This window comes from Mycteria americana, chromosome 5 (assembly GCF_035582795.1).
Source record: "Mycteria americana isolate JAX WOST 10 ecotype Jacksonville Zoo and Gardens chromosome 5, USCA_MyAme_1.0, whole genome shotgun sequence".
NCBI lineage: Eukaryota > Metazoa > Chordata > Aves > Ciconiiformes > Ciconiidae > Mycteria > Mycteria americana.
This window is the reverse complement of record NC_134369.1, coordinates 5109582-5129936: the sequence shown is the minus strand read 5'-3', so window position 1 is coordinate 5129936 and position 20355 is coordinate 5109582. Positions and strand designations below refer to the sequence as shown.

Here is a 20355-nt window from a genome sequence, read left to right as displayed (position 1 = left end):
TGATGGCTTCTTGAGGAGATACTGTAAACAAAAGCAGAGAAACATGGAAAACTACGTTCAGAGTATTGGAGCAAAGTGAGTAAAACCACAGTTGCACTTAGTGTGGAGCAAGGTTTCAGACGCTTTGTATAACTGAGGCATTTTTAATTGAAATGACAGATACCAAATTATCAAAAGAAACCTATGACAGTACTTCAAAGAGTGATGCCCATACACCTCAGTCCGCCACCATTTCCAAACTACTTCTAGACTCAAATGCAGTTTAGTCCCAATCTCAACTGATTAGTTAGTCCCAATCTCAAATGATTAGTTCTTTAAATTTTGCTTTCATTTTTCTACTTGGAAAGATCAAATGGATTATTGTGTTTCTGTTCTGATGCCACACGTTGCCTCCTGGTGTGCTGTTTAAAGGGTCTCCGCTTGTTTAAATAACAAGTCCTCAAAGTTAGCATAAATCATAAAAGAAGTGCACAGACACAACGGGTCAAGGTCTGCTGTCAGTGTAGACAAAGCGATGCCGCTGACTGCGAGAGCCTTATGCTGGATTTATACCAGGACTTCAGGAGATCCCCTTCTTGCTCGCTTCCATCCCACCTGAGGGCTGAACTTCCCTTTGATTACACTGGTAACAAACTCCTAGTGCCATCACAGCTACCTCTTACAAGGATGCTTCTGTGAAATGGGTCAAATTCTGCACGTCATTTCCTTAAAAGATTTTTCCATTGTGTTTTGTTTATTCCTGCATAACCTGACAAAACCTGGTATGTCACCCATTGTGCAACACACTTTTGCTATTTCACCGGGTACAGAACACGTCATGGGCATCACCTACACCTGGAAGTGGTCTAGCTAGGTCTTCCCTATGGCATGCAACAGTAAGTCCTACTTTCCTAAGCAACCACTTTCAGGCACTGCGAAAAAGAAAAGAAGAAACGATGGGGAAACAAAATGGAAAAAAAGATCAGAAAAGGCTGACAATGTTATTTCCACCCACGTAATAATTATTAGCATTGGGTCCCCAGTTCTATATCCTTCACTGGCAGTTTAAGTCCCAGGGAAGAGGTTCCCAGCGGATCAATCATATTCATGTAACGTTCACCACGGTGCTTGGCCAAAAACGGACCCCAGTCAGGCTGCGGAGAGCACACCAACTTGAGTCGCTGCAAAGTGGGGGAGAGAAAAGAGAGTCTCATTTGAGGTTACGGAGCAGAATTACAATGAAGAAGAAATGAGAATAGGCTCGTTTGAGATTATTGATGATGGCCCTGCAATGCTCCACTGCTCAGTGTTTGTTTTGCACAAAGTTTGCAAGATTAATAGAGGATAAAGTGCCCAGATTTTAATTAGACATTCTCCCCCGCACCATACGAGGGGAGCTCAGAACCACTGCTACAGATTGCGAGGCTCACTTGCTGAAGGACGTGTGCACAATTACTTAGCCCAATGGTCTAAGCAGTGGGTAACTGCATTAAAATAATTGGATTTCTGTTTAGCATATTTCCCAAAAGTATACAAATGACCAAAAAGAAGTACATTGCTATGAATGAACAAAGATTTTAATTTTGAGATGACAAAATGTTTCATTTCTATCTGCAGGAAAAAAGAAAGAGGAGAATGTTAACCTGGCAGACAACAAAGATCTTCTAATCTGTCTGCTGATTTCTTTATTGAATATATAATTCGATTGGCGCATTTACAGATAAAAAGGAAAGAAAACATATTTCTGATGACTTAAGAGGGAACAATTATATGTTTATTACCTAATAAAGTGAATCAGACCTCTATATCAGTTATTTTAATCTTTGCTTAATTACCAGCTTGCAACTCTTACCTCCCAAATCAACCATAATAATTTTATGCAGCAGACTTGGTATTCAGGAAATACCAGGCTACGGCTGAAATAGCTTCAGCAAAAGCCCCTTCAAAACAGATCCAACTTTTTGGTGTTTCTTTGGGTGCACTACTAGAGGGACAGTAAGGAGAGCACCCTATTTTTGCAGCAATATGTATGGCAGTACTACACATGTAAGTGAGAAGATTTGAAGCAGAACAATTTGTCTCAGTGAGAGAAACTCATGAGACGGTGAACAAGTCAGTCTAATTTCACATTAGCTCATTTCCAGTAGTAGCAGTTGTCTCCTGACCTGTGCACTCCAACGTACACTACACAAGGGCTGAATGGCCCTTTAGACAAGTGGCCTTGTTGTCTAGTGCCAACCATGTACTTGGATGCTCTCCCTAGGGTGTCCCACCACTTAATATTCAACTCCTTTGCTCCATGTGAAGCAGAAAAGCATGGTCTTTTCCCTGAGGCATGTGTAGCGTGACATATTGAGAGACCAAAAGATTATTCTATTTTAGTACATTTTCTCTCCTTTTCATTTTTGAGGCGTATAACAGCCCCGATGGGTTTTGCAGGAGAGCTGAAAAGGGGGGGCGAGTGTCTGTTCCTTATCCCGAGGAGAGGACAGAACTGAGAAAGCCTCAAAGGCCAAAAATAAGACCATTGAACTTCTTCAGATGACAAGGTGAAGGCAACGAAGGGATGAAATGCTGACATGAGAAAGACATTGCTGTACCGCACCCTGCAAGGAACTGAGGAGCCAGCGGGATGGGAACAGCCGGGGAGCGGCGGTGGTGGCAGCTGGGGTGGCAGGCAGGGCCAGGGCACAGAGACAGGGAGCAGAAGGGGACTGCCACGTTTCTGGAGCGGTGGGGGGAAGCGGCAGGAATCTGACTTGCAAAATAAACAAAAGCAGCATAAAAATAAAGTGCCAGAGAGACCAGAGAGTATCAGCTTAGTCAAGAAAAATGAAGAGATGAAGAAGGGGGAGAAAAGGAAGATTGTCAGCTAAGCATTATAAGAGTAGTTGGAGCTGTTGAGCACGAGGCCTTTTCATACATCTTATTCCTGAACTTCATCAAGCGGCACAACCTCCTGGAGCGCATCCCGGATGATTCGGGTCCCCGACCATCTCGCACTCTGCAAACAGGCAACTCCTGATTGACGTCTCCTAGCACTGACTGCCGGGCTCCCTGCGACACGACGCACACCAGCAGTTGATGCTTCCTACATCTACGCACCGCCTTTGCAAAAAGGCCAACAAAGCTAGGAGAACAACTTTCCCTCAGTAACACCATACCGGGGCTCATGAAATTTGTAACGCCTTCTAGTTCTCATAAAAGCAATCGCTTAACAATTTAGGAGCATTTTTTTTGAGGAACAGGGAATAGAAGGTCTGCATTTTAAATCAACTGAGCATCTCTTTGCAGCACAATAACTAGCTTACCAGAAAGTAATCTTAGCACTATTAGACATTCAATATCACAAAAATCGATGTAAAATAAAACAGTCTCCTGTGACCATATTTTTAAGCAGCATAAAAGACAGAAGAATTACCTCAATAAATTTGCCTGGGGCTAGATGCATTTTTATCACAAACATAACTGGGATCCAGATAACCGAGCAGGCCAGCATCAGCCATCCAAGCACCATGGACCAGCCTGGATAGTGGTAAGCGCCGTAAGTCATTGGTTCCCATTGGTAAAAACTGAAGCAAAGAATAAACTGGAAACAAGGAAGGAAAACAAATATGTTTGAATAAGCAAAACAAGCCTGCTATGCAAAAAACGGTAGGTATCCACAGACGAAGTTGGTATACATGGAATACAGATAAAAGTACATACACCTCAGGCAGGGCGCTCCCACAAGCTGTAATAAACAGGTCAGAGTCTGAATCTAATGAGTTTCATGGAAATCTTGCAAAATCCCACAAAAATCACTGTATTTATGCCAGAAGGATTGAAATTAGAATCTTGCCCTTAGAGTAACATGCTTTATTACATGGTCTATTGGCAGTTTTGCCTAATGTGATTATGCTAAGTTACTCCATTTCACTTACTGTATGAATAGCAATACATCTGCTTACATTTGCGCATAATTCAGTAACTTTTGGGAAATGCCTGTGCTCGCAATAATTGCACACGGAAGATTTATAGCAGTATGACTAGGTGAAGACACATATAAAAATGATCAATTTTATTTCCCGAGATGTGGAGTAATTGAAAGCCTAATATTAGAATATCCAAATGTATCAAATATTAGCTTTACAGAGGGCAATAATAGAAAGGAATGTATTGCTTGGTTTTGCTTTGTCTGTTTCCATTGCATAAAAATTGAATTACGACTGATCTCTGTCAATTTGTTTCTCACTGTAAGTTCACTAAATATTACATTTGGAGGGAACAACAGAACATGCGCGTTTGAACTGACCTCGTTTGCTTTCCAAATTTGCTTTCCTTAAGAGACAACATAATTTCCTGTTCCCTGGTTGTGATTACTGGCAGTAGCTAAGAGTGCAAGTCTGATCAGTAAAAGAACCGAGCAATTTGCAGAAGAGCCTTACGGTTCCCTTCAGAAGTGTAATAATGGGTCTAAGGCAGCATCTTGAAAACAGCCATTGGAAGAAGAAAAGAGAGATTAAAAAAAACACGTGCACATGCCTTCATTTTTAACAAGGCCCTCAAGAGAAAACATACATTGCCATTGGTGTTATCCTGATCCTATAGATTAAACCGGGCTGTGTCTTCAAACTTTTGAAAATGGATTTACAAACTATGCCTATACATTGTCACAATCAGACAACAGTTGCCACCGGATAGGTAAGATAGATCTACCTGGTTTTCATGCACAGCAATAATATACTTCAGTGAAGACAATTGGTAAAGAAAATCTATGCGGGAAGGTAGAATATCTTCATTATGCCTGCTGGAGAAATTGTTCTCATTGTAGAAAATTTCTTTCCCTCGCAACTCAGGATTTTTTTGAGCTCACCAAAACTCACTAGTCCCTTCACACATGCATTCCCATCTGCAAAAACTAAACCTTTCCACTTTTCAGGAAAAAAAAATTACCTCATTCCTGAATTAACAATGCCGAAAAGAAGTTAGTTACTTTATCCAGAGCGGTTTTTTTCCCCCCAGAAATAAAAAGATTTACCGATGTTGATGCTGCACTAAAGAACAGCCTGAATAGGAACGTCCCAGCACATAAGCCGAAATAGAACTTCTCTGAAAGAAGTGACTGCCAAGGACGATAGAGTCACCATTTTGCTTCTTCACCCTCCCCCCAGCTGACACCATGCTTACTGTTTCAAAAAGTGCATCTTATCAGAAATTCTAGTAACTTTTCTTATCTTGTACCTAAAAACCTATGACCACTTGTAGGAACTATTTAGCACTGCTGTGAAATGATGAGTTTTTAAACCCCTACTGATAATCTCGCTGCGCCTGTGGTCCAGGCCTGAGGAATTTCAGGCCAAAGTGTGTTCTCTCGAATGTAAAATACCGGTGAAAGAAGGCTCGTTGTTTTACATTGACTTATCAGGCTGAAGGCTTTTGAAATGGCCAAAAGAATTCTTTCATTCTTGTGCCAAAACACGATATGCAATTAAAGACTGTATCTGTACGGAGGTTAAAATGTAAAGGAAACATTGCGTGCGAGAGCTAGATCGTAAATGCAGATATAGTTATTCTGCTTTGACTCTTGGACTTGAAAAAACACGCGTAGCAACGGTAAAATTGAGAGCGTGCCATCTTTCAGACTGAACAGAGATCTACGTTTGCAGTGAAGAATCATTCCATGCTTTGGGGTGGAAATTAAAATAAAAGAAAATGAGAAAGACAGAATCCCAGAATCACAGAATCGTATAGGTTGGAAAAGACCTTTAAGATCATCGAGTCCAACCGTAAACCTAACCCTACCAAGCCCACCACTACACCATGTCCCTAAGCACCTCAGCCAAACGTCCTTTAAATACCTCCAGGGATGGTGCCTCAACCACTTCCCTGGGCAGCCTGGCCCAATGCTTGATAACCCTTTCAGTGAAGTAAAATTTCCTAATATCCAGTCTAAACCTCCCCTGGTGCAACTGGAATCCATTTCCTCTTGTCCTATCGACCCCACAGAAATAAGAAGTAAGAAATAAGAAATAAAAAGAAATAAATAAGAAATAAAAGGACCCCACAGAAATAAGCAAAACACGGCCGCCTTCTGCATTTTAAACCCTTTTGGTCTGTTTTGCGTGCCTCGGGGGCAGGCGAGGCCGCTCCCAGCCCCGCCAGCCCCGGGCCCCCCCGCTCGTCCCCGCCGCGCCGGGGCCGCGCCGCCAGCCGCGGTCGCACAGCGCCACCTGCCGGTGCGGGCGGGGAAGCGCGGGGAGCCTCTGCGGGCTCCGGCCGGCCGGGCTCGCCCGGAGGCCAAGTGGCGAGCGATCGTGCCTCGCCACTTGCTCACTCAACATTCTGCTTCAGGCCAGTGCCTAAAGGGTTTGGAAAGAACAGGGTTTGCCCCCTTTTTTTTTTTTTCCTTTTCTTTTTTCTTAGAGAAACTGAAGGGATTTATATTTGTTACCGAGAGCAGAACTATTTCGACCTTTGCAAAAATATCTCCATCTTGGCAGCTAAAACTTTGTCGCTCAAATTTCCACGTAAGCCTTTCCAAAGCATGTCTCTCAGATCCGTTTATGACTCAGTCAAATGCTTTTTGCCCAGCTCAACCTGAGAGCAGGCAGGAGGATCATGTCATTTCCTCTCCCTATACACACATACGTACGAATTACACATACACATACGTATACGATAATCAAAAATGCCGCTGTGCAATGGTATGCCATACCAGCACTTTGCGCAGACAGGGAAAGGCTACCGTAGCAGCACGTGGAGACTCACCGTCCCTCTCGACCAAAAATACCATCACTTACGCTCCGTTTCGTCTGCGACGCACACATGCAAGAACACGTGCGCACGCGTGTGCGCGTGTCTAGGTATCTGCATCCGAGATGTGATTACTACCGTTCAGAAACGTCATGAATGATGAAGAAACAACAACAAAACTCTTCGGAGAAGACATGAAAAAAATCTTGGCTTACTGTTAAAATAGTTGGGGTCACAAATGCCCAACAGACTCTCCAGAATTTACTTGGCTGGAATCCAATCATCATTTCTATATCTTCACAAAATCTTTGCAATCCTGTAAATAGCAAACGTAAATGCAATTAGGTGTGAAAGAAACCAGCTGCAATTTGCAACATAGCTCTTGTGACCTCCCTTGTGTCTAATTACAAAAACAAACTCTGACTTGGTTGCAAACTTCAAAGGAGGATCTAGCCACACAGTAAAAAAAGGAGACTGTTATGGTGGGAATCATTCTAATAAAATATTTCCTTCCTAAGAAATAAAACAAAATTGAGCTTTTACGTAGAGATTAAGCGTTCAGTATGTTTCGGGTTAAAGCATTCATAGTATGCACTGGTTAGCTGCAATTGTGTGTACACTTGTTATATTTCATTGATAAAGGTGACCCTTATTAATATCTGTAGATCTGTTTCAGCATAGACGATATCTGAGCTTCTCTATACCTACTACGTGACTGGGGTACAACTGTATCACTTAGCATTGGAACTGATAACGTCCTGTTATTTTTCAACTGACATGTAAGCAATATTTAGAATTATTAGAGAGCGCCTGTAAATATTTTAAATTATAATCAATGTTGTTTGAACAAACAGATCGACTGACATGTTAATTCTTCAGCTTATTGTATTGATTGCATCTATAAAGTTACTTGAGTTAATAAAACACGCAAAATGGTATTTTGGCCATCTCTGCAGCGATCTCCCTGGCCATGCGACTGGAAAAGGTGTGCAGCTGCTATTGCCCATCTGATAAAAGCCAGTCTGCTTTCCAGCCTCGGTCTGCAGAGCTGTTGAGGTAAATGGCCCCTACTCAGTACAGCTATTAGTAATTTATCCAAAAGTAATAAAAACAAAATTGAAATTTATTCCAGCTTTTCTAATGATGAGAAGGAGAGGGAGGTCTGGGGTCCAAGGGCTCAAACACTTCAAATTTGGGCCAATTTTGTCTAATAAAGCAGGTGATCGTCTCTGTCATTTAAATTTTACAAAGCGTTATGCTACAGCACTTAGTCTAACTTTTATGATGTGAGGACAGGGATGGAGCTTAAATATTGGAGAGAAGTCATTGAGTAAGGGAAGAAATACTTGGAACAAAAGTAATAAACTGCTTTATGTTCTTATTGCCCTTATAGCCTGCCACTGCAGCTACTGACTATAAGAAGGGATAATCCCCCAGGCTTGATCCACCTAATTTTGAAGCCTTTCTGTTGATATCAAGGAGAAATAAATCTATCCACCTGACTGTTCCAAGAATTAAGAAGGCAAAAAATAGCAATGGTTCATTATTCGGTGTCTTCTGGTGCACCTCTAAGAAAGCAGCAGGCTACGTAGTGCTAGGGCAGCCCTAAAGGCCCAGCTCAGACGGTGAGCACAGAGTAAGCCAGGTCAGGCAGATAGCATGTCAGAGAAAAGCTAAAAAACCTCTGTTACGATAAGAAATAGAGAAGAAAAATCCAGAAATTAAACAAGAAGGTGGTATTGCAAGAACTGTATTTCGGGGAAGGGAAAAGTACAACCTGCAGCGGATGTAAGCTTAGAAAACTAACCCAAGGTGACCCAGATGTCACATTTCTTTCTGTAACTGTAATTTCTCTCCCTCTTTTTCTCTTTTCCACTGACTACAGCAAATGCTGTTCTTCAGAAAGCCTCTCCTCTGTAAAATACATGTAATTTTTACAACCCATGGAATCACCGTACTTCAGCACCCATCTGACTCAACATGCGCTTCTCCATTTTGTAATAGAGCTTTGTACGCCTGGACCGACCGTAACCCCCAGGGTCACTGTCTTATGGACCTGAAAGGAGATCTTTGCCGCAGCTGAAGCTTTGCCCCTATGTTTTATTTACCTGCTTATTACAGTTCAGTGTACCATCTGCAGCAAGCTACTTGGGGGATGCTCACACAGCAGTCATCCCTGCAGCGTGCTGCGGTGGGAACAAAACTAGTTTTAAACTAGTTGAAGCAGCACAAGGTGTGGGCCGAAGGGTCTTTCCACAAAGTTTAAAGCTCATCCGAGCGTCTCTGCTTCAGCCGCGCTTGCTGCTGCAAAGGAGTAATACCTAACTGGATAGTTACCGGGGCTTAGGCCTCCAAAATTCATGCAAGCTTCATGCAAATCTCACAGATTTGTTTGAAACTCCAATAAAAAACAAAAATAGTTCCTTCTTGGAATCATCAGTAGATATGCACAGCTTCAGGCAGTTTTAAGTATCAGCAGCTCAGGAGTCAAATGCATGTAAACAGATACAGGGATTACACAGCACTCATCTCTTTCCCGGTGAAAGACTGAAAATAGGTTCGTCAAGTTCCACAGAAAAATGCAGAGGATGCTTTAGTTAACAGAAAGCCGACTAAATCTCAGCATATCTGGTCTCTCTCTCAGATCAGTCAGGCCTGCTGAATAACTTTGGGAAATAAACAATACATGATATTCCATATCTCAGTTTCCACTCTCTAAAGTGGGATGATGTATTCATAAGTGCTGCAGATATAAAATCCATTAAAAAGGAGAATGCAAACCGAGACAGACATCTACTTCAATATTCTGCTACAGGTAAAATGTTCCAAATTACTAACACTTTCTACAAATACACTGCAGCAGTTACCACTCGCTCTGACGATGAATCTTCCCAACAACAGACTGTCAAAAAACAGGTCTAGAAGGAGCACGAGTAAAGTTAAAGTCATACATTTTCAGCTTCCAACAGTGTTTCACTCAAGCGCAAGGATCTTTGTATTTAGCTTTGCGTTACAAAATGCAACAGTGGGAATTATGCTGATGATTAAATTAATACCCGCAGCTCTAAGCTGTTCTTTACCAATCATGCATCATAACCTAAACAACTGGAGAATAAACATCTATACCAGCATGTGAAATAAAAAACAGCATTGGACTGGATTATGTAGCACTGACTCTACTGAAAAATAAATGATTGCAAGGAAATAACCAAGTGTGCCTCTTTTTAATTTAAAAATCTCAACAAGCTCAGCAAGCAGAACATGTAACAAGAACTAAAGAGAGATTTATTTCATCATAAAAGCACCTGCCACTATTGTGCCAACCTGCTTGCTAGGAAGAGGACAAGTATACAGAGAAAGGTGTCAGTGGAGTGTAAAACAGCAATTGTCAGAGCTTGAAAATACATTATGCACTTTTTAAGCACTGCTTGAAGGAATATAACAAGAGCAGCCGCTTCACTTGTATTTACAACATGCAAATCACAAATATACAAGCTGTATTCCTGTAAATAGTCCTTAGAAAAGTAGCTTTAATGCAGCAGAAGTAGCTACGATACATTAGTCAAGCGGATGATGATTGTGAAGTAAATCTTTCTTTCTTCGTGCTAAAAAACTGGAAGCTCTTTAGCCTAGCAAAAGGTTAATTCCAGGGAATAATCTTTGAAATAGTTTATATCAAAGGTTTTACTAACATCTGTCGATTAACAATCAGCTGGTACAGAAAGCATGGAAAGAATGATTCGTTATCAGCAGATCTTTTCCAAGTCTGATTACATTAAAGTAGTACCTAACTAAAAAAAAAAAAAAAAAAAAGTTCTCCTCTATCCAAGTCCTTCCTTTGCAATGCTATAACTATTTCTGTATTATTTTATGGTTTTCATAAAAGTTAGTGTTTTAAGGGGTACTGAATTTGTTGGCCAAAGCAGGCACTAGCCAGAGCGATTTTGCTTATAAGCCTAATAAAATGTCGTTCCACAAAGGCAGGTTTGTCGTGCTTCTGCCACACAGCGTTCACAGGAGGAACAGAGCCAGTATTTGCTCCCTATTTACCTTCATCCTTATTTAAAAACATACAGAACAAAGACATGCTACAGATTTAAGTAGCTTTGGGGTTATTTAAAAATATTCTAAGCAAGGAATTTTTATCTTGCACGCTGATGGCAATGGCTTTAAAGAGGGCAATCTTTTTGGCACAGACCGGGTGATGCTGTAGATACTGGTGGCCAGGAAGAGTGACAACATCTAGTGCTTTAGCACAGCGTTGTTCAGGCACGCTCTCAGCAAAGAGGTGAGGAGGAAGAAGGGGAAAAAAAAACCAAACCAACAAACCCTTGTACTCTTCTTGAGCATTCCCACTCACCATCTCTTACGGAATCGATGTTAGGAAAGCTGGGAAATGGGTCAGTACGATAAGCAGACGCTAACGTCTCAGATGACGCGTACCCGGTGGTGTTTCCACAGGAAAGGGTAGATGCTAAACCTGGTGGTAACTGTGCTTCACGGAAACTGAATTACAGAGCAATGGCACAACTTGCCAGTATTGATTTTCAAACCAGGAGTTCTGCTAAATAATCCCCAAAATCTGTGTCTCGACTTCAGGAGATCTCTCAAAGCATTACACTCGGGTCCTTTGAGAAGGCTGGTTGAATGTAAAGCTGACAGCAGTTACCAATATCATTTCATTCACAGAGATGACACTTCTAAACCAACTCCAGTTAAAATACGTTTCAGGGACATAAAAAACACCAAGCATGTCAATCGACCAAAACACGATCGGTCTAAATCAACTTTTCTCTTGGTGTTTTAACTTTTTCCATTGTATTCTGTAACATTTCCTCAGTAGGTCATATCTGACTCCACTTTCAAACCACTCAGCCTGCTCACTGGATTGGATGTCAGTGGAGATAAAATACACTTCTGTTTTTCCATGAAATTGGAGAAAACAAGGAAGGGCTGGTTCCCTGTCCTGTCTATAACATTCATTTCTCAAGCAAGAGCAACAAATTCTGCATGATTTAAATTACGTACAATTTTTTTAATGCATTTATATTACAGAGTGGACCCCACAATGTAGGTAGATCTAAGTAACCAGTGCACAGGACTAGAGCCTAAGATCGTGCTGCCAATATGCACCTTCGACAGAACATCTCGGAATTGTTTGTGTCTAGCTTATAGAAAATATATAATTCGTTCCTGCCCATAGCAGCAGGGGAAACAGCCTTATCTTTGTTGTCTTTAATGCTGAGATTCAGATCTTCCTTTGCTTTTGAAGACAAGTCTTAAGTGGCTCCACCACACTCCAGACATAAATTAATCATCTGTTTTGCAGGGAGATCTTCACATTTCCTACTAGAACCATCTGAGATCACACATTTCCAAGAATCAGTCTCCTGAAAGCACTGGACAAGTTTGGGAGCAAATCACCAGCTGGTATCAACTGACGTAGCTACAGTACCATCAAGGTAATTGCACTGCTTTATACTAGCTGAGGATCTTCCTCATAATTTAACGTACGTTAACATGGATCAATATAACCGGTGTTGCCACCGTGCATAATTAATCACTCTGAGTAGCTGCATAGTCTTGATTCTGTGTTACAGACAGATGGGCTAAAGGGAAGGCTGGATGCGTACACGGAAAATAAATCCTTCGAAAGTTGTTAAATGCCAAGATACCACTTCTGGCTCAGGAAGTCTCTCAGCCTAAAGCTGTCAGAGTGTGCAAGAGCCCCTGGAGAAGCGTTGCTAAATGCTTGGTCTATTCTTATACTCATCTCTAAGCATTGACTTTAAGCTACTGGTGGAAAGGGACATTAGATTACATGAAGGTCTTTTGAATACTTGTATTTAAAGGAATGCCATAGTAATGAAGTCCCATTATGCTTCTGTTCAAAATAAGGATATTCTGCGGCTTTTTATTAAAAAAAAAAAAAAAATTAAAATAAAGCATTACTCCTCTACTTAAGAATTTAATGTTGCCAGTTACTTTACCATATGGTAAAACGTTACTTTGACATAGGCTGTCCAGTAACTATTTTTTCTTACCATATATATAGGAAACTCCAACGAGCTCGAAGATGGCAATGATGACAAGAGAATAAGAAGCTGCGTAAGTGTCCACAAGCTGTAACATATACATTCCACCCTAAAGAAAAAAGGAGAAAATAGCCATTACTTGTGGCATATAGCTGGTGTCTCTCTTCATATGTCACAACTCTAACTGGCGCTAAGGTAGGCAAAACGGACAGGAGCAGGACCCAGGACTCTCTATCCCAAGTAAGCATCCAAACATTGGCCGGACACAGGCTCATGCTGCGCTATAGTTTCTTCCTTCTGGCCCAATGAATATCAAATCCAACAAGAAAAAAGCAGAGGGTACACCTGAGTCTGGTAGCTAACACACCTTGGGAAGACTTTGGTTTCAGTCCCTTCAGGTCGCAGACTGAACGGCGACCAGACCTTCCAGCAGCAGCGTCTCTAACCACTTAATACTATGTCACTATATACTCACTATATACTTAATGTCAAAAGCAAAATCACCCTTGAAACCAGGAATACTGTACTAGTGAGTCCAGTTCATCTCTTTGGAAAGGATATAATGCCCTATCTTCAGGGCAGAGGTTAAGCAGCATAATCCAAGTGAAGGAAGGACTGAATCCATCCTTGGCTTTGGAACAGCAAAGTTGGGCTGGTAGGTGATGAGGGGAAAGAAAGAAAAAGAGGGGAAAAAGGATGAATAAAATAGTAAAATAGGTTTTGTGCACCTCCTCTTGAAATTGCTGAGAGTTTATAGTGGAAAAAAGACACTGAAGACTATCAACAGTAGATGAGAATTTCCTTATTACCTCCACAGTTTGCCAAGACTATCAGTATATATCTAATCCGGGAGGGAAGGCACCCGAAGCTGGTGTGCACGTTTATATGACATACAAACTTTTTTTTTTTTTTTTAATGAATGCCTAACTTATGTAACTACTTTGGAGATGTTTGGGTAGGGATAAATTTTAGAAATCTGCTTCTCAGGAAGATTTGAACAGCAAAGTCTTTTAAATATATCTCAGTCACAGCATCCATTAAAAAAAAAAATAAATAAATAAGGCTTTCCCGACTCACCCGGTGTCTTTGCGCAGGCGGCAGAATTCAGCTTAATCTTTTGCAACTTGTGCAGGAGGAGAACGGCCACCAGAGGGGGACTGGGGACAGACAGTGATGCTCAAAGACAATATTATTACCTGAGTGATCATAGGAAATCCCATGATGAAAAAGGAGATGCAGCACCCGAGAGTGAACAGTGCCTTGTGCGTACGTAAGTATTTGGGGAACTCATCCGAAACGGAGGTCACTATAGTCTCGATAGTGGCAAACTGAAAGGCAAAATAAAAGGAGTCATTTCAGTGTGCACAATGTACACAAAGTGGTCCAACCGGATATAACGGAATATAAGAGAGTATTTTGAATCCTAGGTGTTAAATGCTCACATGTCTATGCCAAAGCTTCACCCAAATGATTTCAGCATTGGTGGCTTTACTTTATTCCTCTTCTTGCAAAGAGGTTCACTGACCACATGGAAAATAGAGAGTTATCTCATGGTCCTCCAAACAAATGAATAGGAGAAGTAAGAGGAAAAGAAGGGGGAACAAAAGCAGTTTACCATAGTGTCCAATCCAAGTGTCAGAAGCATCAAAAAGAATATTATGGCCCAGAACGGAGAGAGGGGAAGCCTAGTTAAGGCTTCTGGGTAAACCACGAAAGCAATTCCAGGACCTAGAAATGAGAAAAATAAAGGCTGTGATGTCTTGCATGGCGTTAACATTGTTGACTGAATGGAAAAGAGGGAGACGTGAAGAGTCATGTTTCAAAGTATAATACAATATTACTTTGCTTGATAAAAGTAAAAAAGATCAGATTCGGTCTCTCCTATTTACAGAAAGATTTAACTATTGCAGAATTTAGCCTCACATGGTTATTTTCTATTTTGGTTGTAAGTTTTAAAACACTCATACACTCCTACTTTCCAAGCTGCAGAATATATATTTAACCAGTATACTAATATACTGATCCAAATATGAAAAATAAACAAAAATCGTGTACTGGAGCTATGTTTCTTTCCTGCTCTGTGATTAGATTTCTACCACTGTTCCTGCCAATTAGCAAGCCAGCCTTACATCAGCACAGCGATCATCCACACCTCAGTACTACAAGTGTGAATGGAAAAGAAAATACTCTTCTCTAACTCATCAGCACACAGTCAAATGAGAAGGACAGAACGTAACAGATGCACCGAGCTGATACCAGGCACAAGGTAATAACTACCGTGAATCAAAAAAAAATCCACAAGAAATTCTGAAACAATGCACAGCAGAAAAAATAAGGAGATGGGGGGTCTTTTAAAGCCTTAACCAGGAATTTTCCTTTCTCTGTTGGTTTGATATCTTGGGCTATAGTTTTTATTGACTGTAAAGAAAAAATATTTTTACACGTGTGCTTAGATTTGCCCAGGAAAAAAGGCTGCAGGAATGTGGTGGCAACATTACAGTAGATGGCACTTCTCTATTTATCCCAGCTAAAGGAGTGCCCACTTCAAACGCTCCGACGGATGTTTCCTGTCAGGAGAGATACAAATGAGAGCCAAGCTGTACTGATGCCACGACCCACGCCACGAGAAGGGGCTCCAAACTCTGTCCTGGCCATTTCTAATCTAGATTATTGCATCCCATTTCCTACAGCTCCCCATACTATTTCTGTTCGAGAGAGAACTGTTGCTTTCTCACGTTCTGAGAAAAACACAGTTTTAGCAGCATGTCAAATAACCTCCGTGGGCAACTTCTGAAGTATTTGGAGTTCCTTCTGAACAAAAGACAAATACAAGAGTTAACAACACAGTAAAAAAAAAAACAAAAAAAAAAAAAAACAAACAACACTGCACATGACTCAGTAAGTGTTGCTGCCTTTCAAATGTGCTGCAGGAAAATGGCTTTTTGGAATAGGAAGGTGCATGTAGAACTACTATGTATTCATGAACACATTCTTTCATCTCTTGATTAAAGATTTCTTCTTGACTATTAGAGATAAGGGCTCTGTTTGCACTAGCTTCCTGCATGTAGAAGTTTTAATTAAGTCTTGGAATAATGAGTTCCCATTAATCACACTTTTAGGCAAAGTTTAATTATACAATATGAAAGTGCACATCTCTCCATCTCAGCCCCCCATAACTCTCCAAGATATCACACGCCTGGTAGTATCCAACCACAGGTAAACAGTCACAGGGACGCTGGCTCCCATCCTCTCCCTCTTCAGAGACTTAGGCGGGTATGAACTCTTTCTAAACGTCTGTTAAGGTCAGGAAAACTCCAAAGGTTTTACATGTGTTGAAACTAAAAATGTCAGATGACCATTTTAAATTACTAAAGTCTTTCAACTGCAGTATGTCCTTAATCAAACCACGAGAGTAGAATGAAAATAGATTGTCCTGCCTTTCCCTCAATGAAAAGCGTTTTATTTGTTATATGAGTTTTTCCTGAAAGGAAGACTCTAAATGAGAAAAATACTATGTATTTCAGATTCATATTTTAGGATGGGAAAAAAAAAAAAAAAATCCCTTCGCATTTCCATTAACAATTTCATTCAAGGTTTTAAAAACCTGAAGGGAGAGCATAATCATTTCTGCTGTTTTCTCCTTCACTGCAAAAAGAAATACAACTTTAGAATAAAAAAAAGGTAGGCAGGGACAAGGGCTGGCTCTTTTCCCCACTTGATGAATCTGCTTTTTAATTCTGTAAATTCAGTGTGTTAACTCAGTCTGCAATTATCCCTAATCTTCACTCTCTTCCTACTGTACGGTCATCTTCTCGTATGCGACTAAATTTTGTTTCCCCCTATCATGGAGAAGAGCGAAGTCTCACCCTCGTGAAATATTTTTAAATGGCCTAAATGGGCTCTTACAAATGCACTGACAGCCCTACAATAAGATTGTCTTGTGACAGCTTTTTTCACATCCCCTTGAACAGCTGCTGAAACAGCTGGGAACAGAGAGCTCCAGCCCGTGACTAGTCACTCACTCAAAAGACCACCAACAAGCACTCAACAGGAAAGGGTTTGCCATCCCCTGCGCTAAATATTATGCCATCTCCAGGGAGATGAACCAGCTGAACCAAGTGTTTCCTCCACCATCCCTAACAGCTATGTCTCTCCATCGTCGCTCTGTCGCATCCCTTTGGAGCTTCCACTGCAGCTTCACTCAAGTGCAGCTTCTTTGACTCTAACCCCTTACAAATAATTTCAGTGAGTACAGTGTGGTTTAGATTTTGAGGTTGGTTTTGTTTGTTTCAGGATGGAGGTAAAATCTAAAATAAAAAAATTAATGGAAACATTACTCTTAAAACACCTGGCCTCAAATGGAATTTTTCAAACATAATGGTCTAATCCAGCCAGAAAATGGGGATGAGAGTGAAACTTTTCTGTCCCCGCTTAGCTGACTGGCAGACCAAAAAGAAGAGACGAGGCACTAGAGACTGAATTGATATTACATTAGCTTGCAAATGCAGTATCCCCTACTAGTTGACATGGACTAAGACATGGACCTCTTGGAGTGGGTCCAGAGGAGGGCCACAAAGATGATCAGAGGGATGGAACACCTCTCCTATGAGGACAGGCTGAGAGAGTTAGGGTTGGTCAGCCTGGAGAAGAGAAGGCTCCGGGGAGACTTTATTGCAGCCCGTCAATACTTAAAGGGGGCTTGTAAGAAAGATGGGGGCAGACTTTTTAATAGTGACTGTAGCGATAGGACACGAAGAAATGGTTTTAAACTAAAAGAGGGTAGATTCAGACTAGATATAAGAAAGAAATTTTTTAAGGTGAAGGTGGTGAGACACTGGCACAGGTTGCCCAGAGAGGTGGAAGATGCCCCATCCCTGGAAACATTCGAGGTCAGGTTGGATGGGGCTCTGAGCAACCTGATCTAGTTGAAGATGTCCCTGCTCATCGCAGAGGGTTGGACTAGATGGCCTCTAATGGTCCCTTCTAACCCAAACCATCCTATGATTCTACTCGCTATCAAGAAGCAGTTTACTGGCTGACCATCCTATGAAATTCTTCTCTCAGACCCTCTGGCTGAATCCACAGCCTGGTTAGCAGCCCATCCCACCATGGGTCAACTTGTGCAAGCCCCAGACTGACTAACTCCCTGTGCTGAACTGCAGCTCACAAGCTTCCCCTCACCTCAACATCTGGGCTGCCGTGTACCAACCGAAGGAGCTGCAGAAATTCAATGCAACCTGGCACCTTTATTTGCATCTTGCTGAGGTCAGAAGTACTGCAAATTCTGTGGGATTATCCATGTTTCAGTTTACAGGGAAGGAATAAGCAAAAGGAAACTAAGAGCCTTTTCTTTTTCTTAACCAGCAGCAAGATCTTTTTCCCTCCTCTGTTGCTCTCCTCCTTTCACCTGTAGTAGCTTGTTTCTAATAAACAATTAGAAACATTAGAGTTCTGAGAAAGGTATTTTTCAAGAAAAAAAATTAAGAATTATTAATCTGCTTCACCAGCTCTTGGTCCTACAACTACAGGGTTTCCGTGTCCCCAGCTCATGTTGTCTGTTTTCCATTTAGCTCCCACAACAGTGTTAAATGCAGATTAACCTTCATACCTAATTTGTCCAGAATGATCAATGAATATTACCGTACAGAAACTATGGAAAGTTGTCTTGATTTCTATCCCCTGTTGTCAACTCACTGCTACAGTTTCTGAATTACGATGCTCAGCCAGTCAGGTACCTTAGGCTACGTGTAGCACCTTGTGGCATTGAGTTTATCCACACAACAAACCTGTCAGAAAAATGTTTAGTGTCTTGACATGAATGCAGACAGTGAGACACGTCACGTATAGAAGCCATGAGTATGTGACATTCTTTTTTTTAACTCTGCTGTCCTTCTCCCATTCAGAGCCTCCTCTTGCTCTGTGCTATCATGGGTTGGGGGGGATAACACTGGGAACCATCCCCGTGGCTCACAGAGAAGCTGAGAAGCTATTAATCACTTTCTTTCAGTGCTTGGAAATGACTGTATCTGGGCTGCAAGCTAAAACAATACACTTAGCACCCACATGTGCTCACAGAAACAGCTATAGTGGGGGAATCATAGATATGTATACAAGTTATTACAAAGTTATTAAAAATTTATCTTTTTAACACAGTTCAAAATGATCTTAAAGATCTGGGTGTCGGTTGGCTTAGAGGCAAAGTGCTGCACATTTCACAGGAAATGTAGGATTAGACTAAGGTAACAATTATCCCTCTATAATCCCATCAGATTTTTACAACCCTTTAAACTTCTCAGATTCTTATCCCTAAAGCTCCTCCCTTCCTATCTCCCGTTACTTCATACCAAATCATACACGACAGCACCAGTTCTTCAGTCAGTCACGCTATTCCCACTCACATTCAGCTCTACCAGTTAAGACCTTTCAGATCCCCATTTGTAACCATCTCACTTCACTAACCAAGATCTTCTAATTGGTTTTTCAGAAATATTTTACTTCCCCGTGGAGGCAGCTCCTTGCTGCCCACAGTTCGGAAGCTCAGTCCACCTCTCACCATATTTCTCCCACCCCCGACATCGCGAAGCCCACTGTCCTCTCATCCAAGATTCCCACCACCAGGAACACCTTTTACCTTGAAGAGGATTTGACAAACAGCAGCAGACACAAATGAGAAGACCAGTCACTGCTTAGAGTATGTGAAGGAGACATGTCACCCTACTCCCCCATCAGTTATTTACATAAAGATTTGCAATGAGTCTCAGCTTGTTTCCTTCTCAGGCTTCAAGTAATCTCTTGACTTCCCCGTGTACCTTCTCCCGTACAGAAATGCCTACAACTGGTTTATTAATCCACTCCAGTTTGAAGCCATTATTCCCACCTCCAATGTCAGTGTCATCATTAATAATAGAGCTGAAGGTGCCACCAAGTGCCTAAGTAACACAACAGCGGCGTTGTTACCCTACCTTGGTCTGCCACAGCTTCGATATTCACTTTGAGCTCATTTGCCATGAAGCCAATAACTGAGAAGATGACAAAGCCTGCGAATATACTTGTGGCACTGTTGGTACATGTGACTATCAATGTGTCCCTGAAAAGAAAAACCAAGAAGCCATGTCACCTTGTTGCAATACACGTGGGGAATGTTTTGTACGCATTTCAGGAGTCTCTCGCATGAGCACACGCATCCTGTGGGAACGCTGATGAAGGTACACTTTTACACTTATCACCTACGTTTGACGCTGACCAGAGATGACAGAAGTCTTCACGTCACCACCAGTAATCAGCTGTGCAAGTTTCCATCACCCATGTGCCATATAGGAAGCCACAGGCCACGCAGGAGGATAAGCACTTCTGCTCTTGGCCTCTCCGAAGAAGGTAGCAATGATGACATGATTTCTAACGCAGTGTTTTACTCTTTGCCTGATGTGGATATCTGCTCACTGTATTACACGTGGACTAACCACCACTGTCCAGGTAAGAAGATTTTTGTCCCGTATCTTTCTTGTATTTATACACAAAATTTCAGGGTTAAGCTTTCTGTACCTTGCTTCTGTACCTGTACTCACTTAAACACCTGCCCATCTGTAGAGGATTCCCTGGTACAATT

The 20355-nt window shown here is 41.5% G+C and overlaps 1 protein-coding gene across 2 annotated transcripts in view; it reads right to left on the bottom strand.

The window, feature by feature from the left end:
* Positions 1-1004: 1004 nt before the first annotated feature.
* The window catches only part of SLC6A5 (solute carrier family 6 member 5), a 31284-nt gene continuing 11933 nt past the window's right edge, over positions 1005-20355 (bottom strand). For both annotated transcript variants that reach the window (XM_075501421.1, XM_075501422.1), the window contains 7 exons: positions 19712-19836; positions 14365-14477; positions 13946-14077; positions 12759-12858; positions 6930-7030; positions 3401-3568; positions 1005-1160 (listed from right to left, as the gene is read on the bottom strand). In XM_075501421.1, the coding sequence (XP_075357536.1) occupies positions 1005-1160; positions 3401-3568; positions 6930-7030; positions 12759-12858; positions 13946-14077; positions 14365-14477; positions 19712-19836 (895 nt within the window). The remainder of the gene's footprint in view (positions 1161-3400; positions 3569-6929; positions 7031-12758; positions 12859-13945; positions 14078-14364; positions 14478-19711; positions 19837-20355) is intronic.